At 36.2% G+C, this 12,939-nt stretch overlaps 2 protein-coding genes across 3 annotated transcripts; both read left to right on the forward strand.

Annotated features, from left to right (window-relative positions):
* LOC119077077 (putative N(4)-(beta-N-acetylglucosaminyl)-L-asparaginase GA14866) lies at positions 1–1,973 on the forward strand. Its single transcript, XM_037184236.1, has 7 exons — positions 1–194; positions 269–425; positions 494–719; positions 1,146–1,317; positions 1,378–1,414; positions 1,560–1,655; positions 1,717–1,973. The coding sequence occupies exons 1-7, from the start codon at positions 86–88 to the stop codon at positions 1,958–1,960; spliced, it is 1,041 nt and encodes a 346-aa protein (XP_037040131.1). The 5' UTR covers positions 1–85; the 3' UTR covers positions 1,961–1,973.
* Positions 1,974–2,950: 977 nt separating this feature from the next.
* LOC119075527 lies at positions 2,951–12,356 on the forward strand. Of its 2 annotated transcripts, none has more exons than XM_037182000.1 (7): positions 2,951–3,193; positions 8,205–11,012; positions 11,080–11,439; positions 11,502–11,711; positions 11,772–11,879; positions 11,941–12,083; positions 12,145–12,356. In XM_037182000.1, exons 2-7 carry the CDS (start codon positions 8,241–8,243, stop codon positions 12,164–12,166), a joined length of 3,615 nt encoding a protein of 1,204 aa, XP_037037895.1. In that variant the 5' UTR covers positions 2,951–3,193; positions 8,205–8,240; the 3' UTR covers positions 12,167–12,356. The 2 variants fall into 2 exon arrangements, with proteins under 2 accessions (XP_037037895.1, XP_037037904.1); XM_037182009.1 differs by lacking the exon at positions 2,951–3,193 and adding an exon at positions 3,228–3,626.
* Positions 12,357–12,939: the final 583 nt, after the last annotated feature.

Here is a 12,939-nt window from a genome sequence, read left to right on the forward strand (position 1 = left end):
TTATCACGATACGACAGCATTTACATTTCCCTTCTCATTGTGATTTGTGTTCTTCAGAGTTTAATATTTTGTTGTTTTGTTGGAGATGTCTAAATTAATTCTTTTGTTACTAATAACATTACAAGCTGACTGGATATTCGCTTCGTTACCATTAGTAATAAATACTTGGAACTTTCAGTCAGCTACTGTGAAAGGTAGTAAAACTGTTGACAATTTCTGTTCTATCAAATTTGGTGAATCTAAATCTCACGATTCTAACGATTATTAGCGTGGGAAACTGTATTCACGAATAAACAGAGTGCCGTTGATGCTGTTGTCGAAGGGTGTTCAGTATGTGAACGTGAACAATGCGATACGACTGTAGGATACGGGGGAAGTCCAGACGAAAATGGTGAAACAACGTTAGACGCAATGATTATGGACGGGTAGTTATTATATTAATGTAAAATGTATCTCACTGAACCAAACTTGAGCGCATAACTGAATTCTCTAGTGCGACCATGAACATTGGTGCAGTCGCAGCGTTAAGAAATATCAAAGATGCGATAGCAGTGGCAAGAAATGTTCTTCAAAATTCGAGGCATACTATGCTAGTCGGTTCACAAGCGACTGAATTTGCCATACAGATGGGCTACAAAAGCGAATCGCTGGCAACAAATTATTCACAACAAGTGTGGCAGAATTGGAAAAATAATTCATGCCAGCCAAATTTTTGGATGGTATGTTATCGATACTGTAAAACGTCTGCCTGTTTATTACGCAGAGAAACAGTTGTGCGACTCCAATTTATAAGCAATTAATTATCGTTGCAACACGTAACACTTTCTAAAAATTTAACGTAACTTTAATTACCCACAACAGTAACACACGCCCCGAACAAAAGTGGCCGAAACGAATCGTATGAAAATCGGAGGGCCATGATACCTATGATAAAATGGTGTTTGGAAGAAATTTTTATTTAATAAAAACCACCACTTTCCCTACACCACTCTTTCTCGTGATATTCTGCCTAGGCATGACCGACAAGAACCGCTGAAACAGCCAAACTCAGCCGCTTTTGTCCGAGTCGTGTGATTGTATTAACGCTATTTAACTTTACGAAGAAGAAGTAAAAAAGTAAAATGATTTTTCTATTACTACGTTAGAACGTACAACCGAACAGTTCGACTAGTTGTGGACCGTATGAACCACTTTCTGACAATGAAGTAGACAACTTTTGGAATACAAGAGACTATTACGCAAAGCATAAATTCGGTTCAGGTCATCACGACACAATTGGAATGATTGTAATCGATAGGAATAAGAATGTTGCTGCTGGTACTGACATTTTCATTCTCATTTTCCCTGTAAATTTCTAGTCAATATATTTTTACGCAGGAACAAGTACAAACGGTGCGAGACACAAAATACCAGGGTAAGTATTAGCATTTTGGAGAAGATAGAAGATATTTTACCCTTCTGAAGGGTTTCGGTAGTAGTGGTTTGGGTGTAGAGTTATTGAAAAATGCAATTCTAACTTATGTGACCCTAATACTTGAATAAAACTAATCAAATTACAGGCGAGTCGGTGACTCTCCAATACCAGGCTCAGGAGCGTATTGTGATAATAGCATTGGTGCAGCTAGTGCTACAGGAGACGGCGATATAATGATGAGGTAACAAAGTACAGCAAGCAATTCCAGGTTTTATTTTTAATTTGCCTAACTATCACCACAGATTCTTACCCGCCTTATTGGCTGTGGAATTTTTACGCGCCAATATGACTCCCCATAATGCGGGCGAAATGGCTTTACGCCGAATCGTTCCACACTATCCGGATTTTGTAGGTGCAGTCGTTGTCGCCAACATAAATGGTGACTATGGTGCTGCTTGTCATGGTATGGTGGATTTTCCATTTTCTGTGTATACAGCATCGACAGGGAATGTTGTGAAACGAGTCAAATGTTTTAGTGTTAATTAAAATTCTATTTAATTGAAACTCTTGTTGTTTTGCATTTTTCCTACTCAGACTGTTGCTACTACAACGTGACTACGATTCATCCATGCGACGACCATGAAAAATAAATTTTGTTGGTCCAAATCTGGAAACTGTTTACTATTATGTGACCAAAACTAATTTCGTTGAAAAGAGAATTTCATTTTCTTTATTATTAACCATTAGTCAAGTTTTATTATTTCCTAATTTCTCCATATCTCTCCGCTGATGGAAGAACATTTTTTTCAAATAACTCGTTATTTTAACACTCAATCTGAGTGGTAATGAAAAAAACTTTCGCACAGAAAACGATAATGTCACAACCAATGGGGATATGCTCGTCTCAATTAATAATCATTAGCATTATTCGAACGATAAATTGCAACAAACCGTCAATGGAAGCCACTTTCAATAAACGCAAAAATATTACATCGTCATTTGTACTAACTTGAACTATGAATTGACTTGTCCATTTATCTGAAAATCTTATTGATGGTACAGGTACAGCAGACATAGTCAATATCGTGATAAGCTGAAGAAAGTAGGAAATATGAAATGTTTTTAGTGTTGTTGTAGAATTATTATTTATACCGAGAGATGACTGAAACCACATATGGGTAATAAGAAATTGCCATTACCATTTGCATCTACACTGGTAATTTTATCGAACATTCAGCACTCATCTATCATCACTTTCAAAAGACAAAACATAAATATTCTGTGCTAACCGCAAGGATGTCATTGCCTTAGAAGAAAATATAAACTCTTGCACGGAGTCGAATACATTTTATAATATTAAAAAAATTAAACGTTGCGGGTATTGTTGTAGTATGCACCGCAAAAATTAATTTTCGTTTTTTATTCGTCTTTCAACTGATTTTTGTTCGATTTAAAAACCATTTCTTGTTGTTTCTTCTTCTTTCATGCCTCCACGTTAATTCATTGAGGTAGAAATCATCAGTTGAAATATCGCAATTGTGTCGTGAACACTAACATTCCGCTTCGAAGCTCTATATTCAGTCCGTGCATTGTATCGTAGAATATAAAATCGTAATCTAGCATACACACTGTGTATATGTGTTACGGAGAGTGCGGACTGTAGTTTTATTTTTTACTTCGTATGGTTGTGGTTTTGTTTGCTATTTCGAAAGGTTTAACTCAAGACGTATATTTCAAGATGGTCAATAGATCTTATTGTTTTGTGATGTGATGTGCAAGGTTTGTGTACAATTATTATTATTACTAAACAAATTTATTGGATGATATTGAACTGTGAATTCTAAGACTTTACCCATCACTCTTTTGGTTGGTGAAAAAAAAAATTATTTAAGATCATCGCTGCGCTAAAACCATTCACGTAAAGTTAACAATGAAGTAAAGAAGTATATGAAAAAATGAATGTAAACACAGTGTAATGAGAACATCATTGTCGATTACCGTTAGATACCACAAGTTCAGAGTACTCGCTGTAAATACCAATTATTATTATGCCTTAGAGGATGATAATAAAGTCTTGCATTTTGCATTGTGAAGTGTTAAATGGAAAATTTCTCAAGCAATAAACTGCAATCCTTAAGTCCATTAAAAGAAATTTATGTTAGATCAACTGCATTAACATAATTTACCGAGTCGATAACCAGCACACGAATTGGTAATCAATTGATTAGCATTTATTTTTCTCCAAAATTTGTTGTTAACAAGTTTTCGTGCGATAATTTAATGACGAAGACTTTCTCGATAAAAAAAAGCATGAAAAAGAAACTGGTACATAGAAGCCAGTCATATGAGTTCTCTCAATGTTTATTTATAAAATTTAAATAGGCGAATAGGGCATGGCTTCAATACGCAGTTCTATTTGCATAAGTTATGAGTTTGAATAAATTAAATTTTGATGTATTAATGTTAATTCGTTTGGAAATGTAGGCCGTCCGATAGGACGATTCACCCAACGTAACAAAGTCCATTTAAACTTGAACTTAACCGCTTCGTTCAAGCCGTAATTTCAGTTCCACAGTCTTGGTTACTACTTTGCGAATCGTTTTCACTGGGACGTGCGCAGTTTATTTATTTAGATCAAATTGCAATAAGATTAAATCAAGTTGGTATGTTGGCGTAAGTGTTCTTGTAGGTTTCTTTTTTTTTAAATCTGGTAACTGAACCAGTTCCAAGAAAAATTCTTAAAAGGCATACAATCAAATTGAATAAAAAAAAAAAATATTTTGATTAATCAAACAGTAACCGAAATAGACCGACTTCTATACGTTCCATGCCACACTGTAAAATTTCAAATTTTTTTATTGCTTAATCAATTGCGAAAAATTTCTTTCCGTAGATGAAATACAAAAGACTGTGAAGATTCACACCGATTCTAGAGGCGGTATGGTAAAATAACTGTGAGATTGTTTAAATTGTACTAACATCACCACACCATTGTAAATATGCAAGCGCAACTATGTAAAATAATGATCTTTTTTTTGGACTAAGAGAAGCCGACCATGCGAATTGTTGAGGTTGTTGAGTTTCGTCTCCTAAGGAAGTCGGTGTTGTAATTTGCAGTTTCTTATTCGATTAATGAAAAGGCCATTAATTAATGCTGATCTCTAAAACTGTGTTTGGTTGATTTTGAAGGAGACTGCATGCAACAAATTTTTACAAATTTAACTCTTATATCGTCAAAAAATATCAGGAAACCGAAACACCTCTTGTTTGGCCATTCACAAATTATGCATGTGAAAAATGATGAATTTCAGACCTCCCTTCGCTTTCATACACAAAAATGTATGAAGGAAACATCGAAAATGGGCACGATTTTCGAGAACTTCTCCTCCCTTTTTAATCTGCAAGCATAATCTGTGAACGACCTTTTATATGTTCTGAATGAGAGCACGACGATGCATCCTAATTTCCATTTAAAAAAAATCATTTCGCACAATCATGGACTTGCTGTTTAATTCATTTAACAAATTAAACGGCTTAAAAAGAATCATTCATGAGACACGTACTGAATTCATCTACATACATTTGAATTTTTATGTATTGCTTGGAAGTAAATACGATTCGCAAAAATCTCTCAACAACAACAACAACCAAAAAAAAAACGATAGAAGCTTGACGACCTGTGCATCGTGCTTCGCAAGATTGGCAGTGGTATACCTGGTTTAATAAATAACATACTGATGAGTACCTACTCAACCGTATTATTGACAAATTATTTTTTGAAAAAAAAAGAACTTGTGGGATAGTTTTTTACATACCATCGAATTCGACATAACAATACAATCTGTACAAACATAGGAATATTTCGTATAATGATATGTACTCGTTTTTATCGAATTCCGATACAGAAATCTTGGCATACGCGAGTGATTATCGTAAGTAAATGTTAACGTACCGCCAAGTGTTGTAGGGCCACATAAATTATTTTTTTGTTGTTTTTAACATAACACGTACAATTGAAAGTTGTTCAAGCGAAAGTGAAATACATGTAATAGTTCATTGCTGCTCTGGTTGTAATGCGTATTTTAACGTACAGAACTTGCTTCACATACATATGAATATTATACACCTGATGATCGTTTCGAAACTACTGTTTTGTTGACTTCTTCGAAATTATGTAAGTGAAGTCTTTTCAGCTATACAGAATTCTTTGAAATGAATACCTTCCTTACCGTCAGTTGTAATATTGACTGATCGGTGTATATGTGATAATTAACATCTTATTGCTAAATATCACTTCAAATTGCGCAATTAGCAAAAAAAATAAAATTAACTTAGAATTCATGTAGAGCGTCGACTGTGTAAACACATTGAACACCAACTCATTCTCGTTTGAGATTTTAAATTGAATTTACATAACTAGAATTAATTTGTTGAACTGCTGATTGGAAGAAATTAATCGGATTGTGATTTATGAAGTCACATACCAAGTCTTTGACATACTTACATTATAGACCGTAATGAAATTACGACAAGCATTCATATCGACAATGTTTTGAATGCAGTGAATTTGCTCACAGAATTAACCACAATTAATTAACACAATGACCGTATCCCTGAAATTTCCTGATTATAGCGATAATATTTGTGGCACAAAATGTATATCCTCGTGAATACAAAACACGAGACATAGTCAACCATTTTATGGAGCGAAATCGCGAGGTGCAAGCCACTCAAAAGAGTTGCAAAGATTTGCAAAGAGTTATGCAAAGAAAGAGTAGCATCAGAGTTGCACGTTGAAAGAAAGAGTTACATCGGAGTTGTACGGTGATAAAGAGTTACAAAAGAGTTGCATTGGTCAACATTGTCTTATGTTCCATGAGGCCGAAACGGCTTCTCGATCTTCGATAGATTAGGATTCACTTCAGGGGAGGGCCATAGGCGCTGTTAGAAATTGTTTGTAATGTTGATTGGATGAAATTTATTCAAAAACTCGTTGGTATTTCGGTCTTAAATAAAAAAGGGTTCCAAAACCAAGGATCTATGTGCAATTTACAAAAAATAAAATTAATAAGAATGCATGTAGAGAGTTGATTGCGTTCAACCAACTCGCGTCCATTTTTTTAAGTTCATGGGTGACGGGATAGGGACTAGCAAAAGTTTAAAGAGAACAATGTTGTACAAGAATTTCTACCACACCAGTTGAGGCACATGGCATAGCTAAGGTCATGTAGTTACGACCAACATGGGTCATATTGGGTTTGTGATACACTGAGCTTTAGAGAGGGGTTTGCCTTCGCCCAGCAACTGAAGATTGAAAATATTGCTTACCCTTAGAGTACTATAACCTTTACAATGATATATCATATGTATGAGTAGTGGCACTTTGTGCATGCTGCTCGAGCGTATATTTACATATGTCTACTCTAAAAATTCTGAATCTTACGAAATTCTATACACTGGTTCGATAGCTGCCAATGTTTATAATATTTCGACTCAGCGTACCAAAATTAGTGTAAGTCAATGTCGTCAAGATTTTCTGAGTAGGTTAAGAGGTGTCCTTCGTCCTTGTAAATGTGTCCTAAGATATTCGAGAGACATACCTACGACGGTGCGTCAACAAATTTTATTATCTTACTTTCGTCAGTTGCACTTTCCCACACTAGCTGGTTTGAAGCAAATCATAAGAGTTCGACAACAGGTCATGAAAATATGTACAATCCATAATTTTCTAAACCACTTTGTTACTCCTCACCGCTTTCTATTGATTTACCTGGAACACAATTGCTCCCGTACAAATTATAATCGATATTTTACTGAAAATAATTTTATCCGACATCATAAAGCCAATTTACTTTTATAATATATCTCCGCGAAAATTCATAAAAGAAATGGAAAGTTTATTGACTTTCGATGGACGAAAATAAAAAAATCACATTTCTACAGTACATCGGTATACGTACATACGTACGTACGGTCCACCATTCATATGAGATTAAGTTTCCATGTGTATTCATCACTTCCATTTGTGATGATAGATCTCGTTTGATTAGAAACTATAAAAATTGTTTTTTTTTTTCCTTCTCTTATATTCATTATTGCCGCTGGTGAGTGATTTTTTTTTGTGTGATTCGTGTAGCTGTTGTTTTCATGTATGAATTTTCGAAGGTGTGATGTTTGTATATCACAATATGAAATGAAAGGAAAGAAACATTTCTTCTGAGATTATTTCCACCAACATTACCACGAATAAACAACGCGTTACATGTGCATAATACAACATTCCACTTGCAAATAAGAGTTTTCACCGCATATCTTTCGAATATTTTTTTGTGAATAACATGGGAGAGTATATACAAGATCATGCATGAATATGAGCGATGATAATAATTGAATTTGATGATGACTGTGAATTCGGTGCAGAGTTGAATAAAATTTTCATTCTTAATTTATTTGAGTTGGACTTTCGAATTTTATTATGATGCTGATTGGATTCGAAGAGTTTTTGTTTATACCACGTTTGATAATTAAAATACAATGCTGCGTTGGAAACATTGGTTACAAACAAAACGAGCAGAAAAGATAATCATTGTTACGAATATTTCGTTTTATGAAACGCAAGTGTTTCACACACAATATTCAAATAGGTTGATGACAATAAGTTACGAAATATTTTAGCAAATGAGAAACAACTTTGAAACTTTGAAGACCAGTGACGATTCAATGATTTTCTATTTTAACTTAACTGTAACCAAACATTTCTATTTCTAATTTTAAAATCTTTATTTTCCAGACAATTTATACGCGAGCAACCGTAATTTGATGCAAAATGGGAAACTCGGGCAGTGCTCATTCAGCTGTGCCAAATTCCATCGATCACAACAATTATCGTCATTCACCTAGTCAATGGTCACAGTCGGTTCCACGAGAATCTACAAATCGCCACACGCACCAAATCAAAGTTTTACCAGAACTTAAGGGTGGTGCACGCCTTCGAGCCACCAATAATGGAAATATTTTACATGGTGGTGGGACGCTATCGGGGAGGAGAGATTTAGTGTTGCACAATGGTGTGTTTCGTACAAGAAGCACATCGTCTACGCGAAGTCCAGATCCGTCTGAAACGAGCACACGTCTGCCACCACATCCACATCAGTTAATGCAACGCTCACAAACTCAATTAAATATCATAAGAAAACAGCCGGGGCTAGGTAAATTACCCGAAAATAATCCCATCAAACGGTCTGGATCAGAACCAGACTTGAGAGGAAGTGGTGATGAACGAAATGATGGTCCGAAGATGGACTCTCGAGGTAACATGGACAAAAATAATTTGCCAAAAGCAAAGTTAATAAGAAACAAGAAGAAGAAAGCGGCTCCTTTGCCACCCGTACAAGTGAAAGCAAATCAAGCATCAATGGAAAGAAAATCCCTGAACTACGATCCGAGTCGGTTTGGTTGGAAGAAGCCGGAAGAAAACTTACCTAATAATAAGGAAAATGTGGAGGAAAAGGAAGCTCCGAAAAAATTACGTTTATTCAAGACAAAAGCGGAAACCCAAAAAGGCAATGAAGTGACAGTATTTCAAAAAGAGATTGAAAAAGCCGCGCAAGCTAAAAATCATTTAAATCGATATTCAAATACAGAACGGCAATCATTTAATAGCCTCCCATTTAATCATGATACACACAATACTGAATTCGATCGACTGTCCGATCATCACGAAGAAAACGTACCGCCAATGCCACAACTGTTTCGAAGAGAAAAATCGTTTGATTTGAGTTTGCTAATGCAACAGAAGCAATCACACTTTGGTGCCAATTCGTTTGCTAACAAAGAAACACATTTACCATCAACAAACAACGTTGTTAATCAGCGTTCAATACCCGTAAGTCGCATGTCTTCAGTTGAATCTAAACTTCGATCGAGAAAGTTTTCACAGCCAGTGACATCACCTACAATATCCGGAAATAATACTGAAACGGACTTTAAAAAAGAATTGTTAGCCGCTACTCGTAGACGATCACAGAATATTATCTTAAAGAGACAAGATGAATCCGCAGTAATCGATTCAAAATTGTTGAGCAAGAGCTGCGAGGAATTGGAAAAAAGCTTGCCAAATAAATCATTTGAAAAACCAGTGAACAAGCCAATCGATGAAGTGAAACTTGAGGATTGTAGGAGTATCCGAAAGCCTCTGGCTAAAGAAGAAAACGAAGAAAGGCATCAGAATCATGTCATCGAATCCGCAACGAAAACGTTTTATTTTGGTATGACTGGAGACCAGTCGATGCTAATGAACGAAGAATTACCAGTTATCCATAAATCCACCATAGATTTGATGCCTACATCGAATCACTTTTCCGAACTGGATTCTGAGTCTACCGATTCCAGTCTATCGTCAGCACTGATAGACCATTTCCCAATGCATTTAATCCAAACAATAGACGATCATCTGAATGACCCGGACAGTAATCCTAATGGAATTCAACTGCATGTGCGTCCAACACTACCGCGAAGGCAATACGAAGTTCCGCGTTTTTCACCAGCTGCTGCCTGGAAAAATTTAGCATTAGATTGTGATGTAGCAACGAGTCCAGATGAAACAACGAATGTGTGCGAAAAGAAAAATTATAGTTCTTACAGTGCCAACGATGTGGACGTGGACGAACCTTCACTGAATCAGCAGTTGTTAGAAAGTCGAATCGAACGTGTATATAGAGATCCCATTCCTGGATTTCTCGACAATAAAAGCGGAGATAGTGGAATTTCAGGAGATGCTGGAATGTTGCAGGAACGCCCTGAAAGTCCTACACTACGCGATGGTCAAAACAATGACAAAATCGGTCCGTTTCTTTTACCATGGACGCCACTGCAGGATTTAGGAGAAGAAAGTAGTTCAGACGATGCAGAAATGGCCAACTCGAAAGAAGAATTATCGAAGTTGGTCAATAGAGGTCATGTCTTCAGTTTATCCCTTCCACGTGAAAGTCATTTGCTTGGTTATGGCGGTGAAAATCTTCAGTTAGCTGATGCTAAAACATTCAACAGTCTTCAAAAATTAAAGCGCACAGTTTCAAGTGCATTCGGCGGAAGCAATGACAGTCGTGAGCAAAATAAGCCAACTATATACCACAATGAAAACTGGATGTTGAGTCGTTCAGCGCCTAATTCGATAGATAACAACCTATTCACGCCAGTTCTCAATACAACGTCAGAGTGTGGTGATGAGAATGAAGACTTCCTTCCGTATGAAGAAGATCGCCATGAACGCACCGACGAAATTGAAGAAAAGAGTCAACATAATGAATATCGTTCGTACCATCGACGTCCACGGCAGCAGACACAAACTGAGCACAGCAAAATCTTACCGCCTTCTTTTAACTATCTTACGGGCGGCAAACATTTGATGTATCTGCCGAATCAAGAAAATGCCATTGGATATGACGAACGAGATAGTTCACCGGTTAACATAGGTAGCGATCGTCGCTATGGAGCCGAAGCTATTGCTTCCGAAAATCGATCATCAAGTTTCAACGATGAAGAATATGATGAACGAGAAAACTTACAAGATCCACCTGAACTCGCATTGAATTCAAATGTAAGTACGCTTCCGCATATCTTTGAACTGAATGAGTTTCGCTTACATTTTTCATTGCATATTTTAGGGTAATCAACATTTAACTGACCTTGAGCCATCGCAATTTGCTTTCAAAATGAAAAACATCAATTCCGGAAAGTCTCGAAACCATCATCGTTTTACATTCCAAAGTACGGTCAGACAAATCGAACGACGACGCCTAGCTGAACGATTATCAAAAGATGCCGAACAGAAAGAAGCACAACGATTAAGTGAACTGGAAGCAATGCGTCGCGTTGAAGAAGAATTTCAAAAAAAGAGGGCCAGAGAGAAGGCAACCATCAGACACCAATTGCGTCTATATTCGATGGGTGAGAATGAGACGGACGTGTTGGGCTACTCAACTGGTCAATACACGAGTCTACCGATTGAATGGAAGTCAAATGTGGTAAGAAAATTATTTTTTTCCGATCATGAGAAATTTGATTGTTAATGATCTGCTAAAAATAGCCTCGAGACGAACCAGATGGTGCCGTGTCGAGTCCAGCACCAAGTCCAACTTCGCAAAATTATTTACCAATAAGCAAGTCTACTGATAGCGAAACATATGTGGACACTAAGACACCGTACATCTCGCGCATAATTGAACAGAAAAGCGGAAAATTATATCGAAGTCAGAATTCAATGAAAAATATTGATGTTAGGACTCCACCAACTGAGGTACTAGTAAAAAATTCTGACGTAAGCCTAACTTGACTAAATTGATTTCCGTACGCTCAGGTTTTATCCGAGTTTCATACCACACGCCGCGAGTATGTCGAGTATCGAAATTCAAGGAAAACTCCTTCAAATAAATCAGGACGGACTGGTAGTAACTCATTAAATCCGGTTAGTTATTCATCTGATCTATTAGTTAAATGAGACTGTAGAACATGGCGGTTTTTTACAGATGACCTACAAATCAGCGATTGATGATCAACCATCGGATAATTATCGTAAATCGTTTGCACATGGTCGATCCATATGTAGTTCTGATTCCGATATGTCGGGGCCTATAATTCGAAATGTAACGCGACATAAACATCGATCGAGGTTAGTGGGAAGAGTATTTCTTGCATGGCTTCATCATTAAAATCTTTTTTTTATGCTTAAGGTCACCAAGTCCAGAATTATGACTGCAAGAGTGCACATGATATTCATTCAGCATACAAAACATATTACTCCGAGAGTGAAATACATATAACTTCCAGAATGAGATACTAATTTTTGCTGTCTAGTCAATAAGAGTAAACAATAAAATCTTTTGTTTTTCAGCAATTTTTTATCATAGAATCGAATTAAATTGTTTTAATAAAAATGTTTGATAAATTCGTTGATTTCAAATCAAACCATTTGCGACAGTCGATCTGCCAAGCATGAATAAAAGTTGTGACACAAGCATATTTTAGAAATCCTGCTTGTACTAAGCTGAACAATTATTTAGTATCGTTCAAGCCTGTACAATTACGTTAAATGGTCGGATCAACACTTTAGTAAGTTGACTTGTTGTCTGCATATCAACAATAAAATTTATGGAAACTTTTACTTCTATTGATCAACATAATTTTCATCAGTTCGAGACAAAATCCCGGGCTCCCTCAGTTTTTACAATGAAGGCGGCATTAGTCGTCGCTTATATCATGCTGTTGGTATTATTGTGTTAGGCCAACAGTAAGCTCTGAAAATTAATTTTGGGCGTTTAGTTCTAGTTATTTTTTGATCGAAATGGTACCAACATTGAGTGAAAACTAGAGTAATGTTCCCTTCGTTCAATAAATTTCATCTGATTTTAAAACGAAGAAATTACCATTCTTCTATAAAAGTAAAAAGAAAAGCTTACGTACCAGATATTCTTCAGTCATCGAGACCCCATAGCATTGACGTTCAGGAAATTACTTATATCTTGCAG

The sequence above is a fragment of the Bradysia coprophila genome, chromosome III (assembly GCF_014529535.1).
Source record: "Bradysia coprophila strain Holo2 chromosome III, BU_Bcop_v1, whole genome shotgun sequence".
Classification (NCBI taxonomy): Eukaryota; Metazoa; Arthropoda; class Insecta; order Diptera; family Sciaridae; genus Bradysia; species Bradysia coprophila.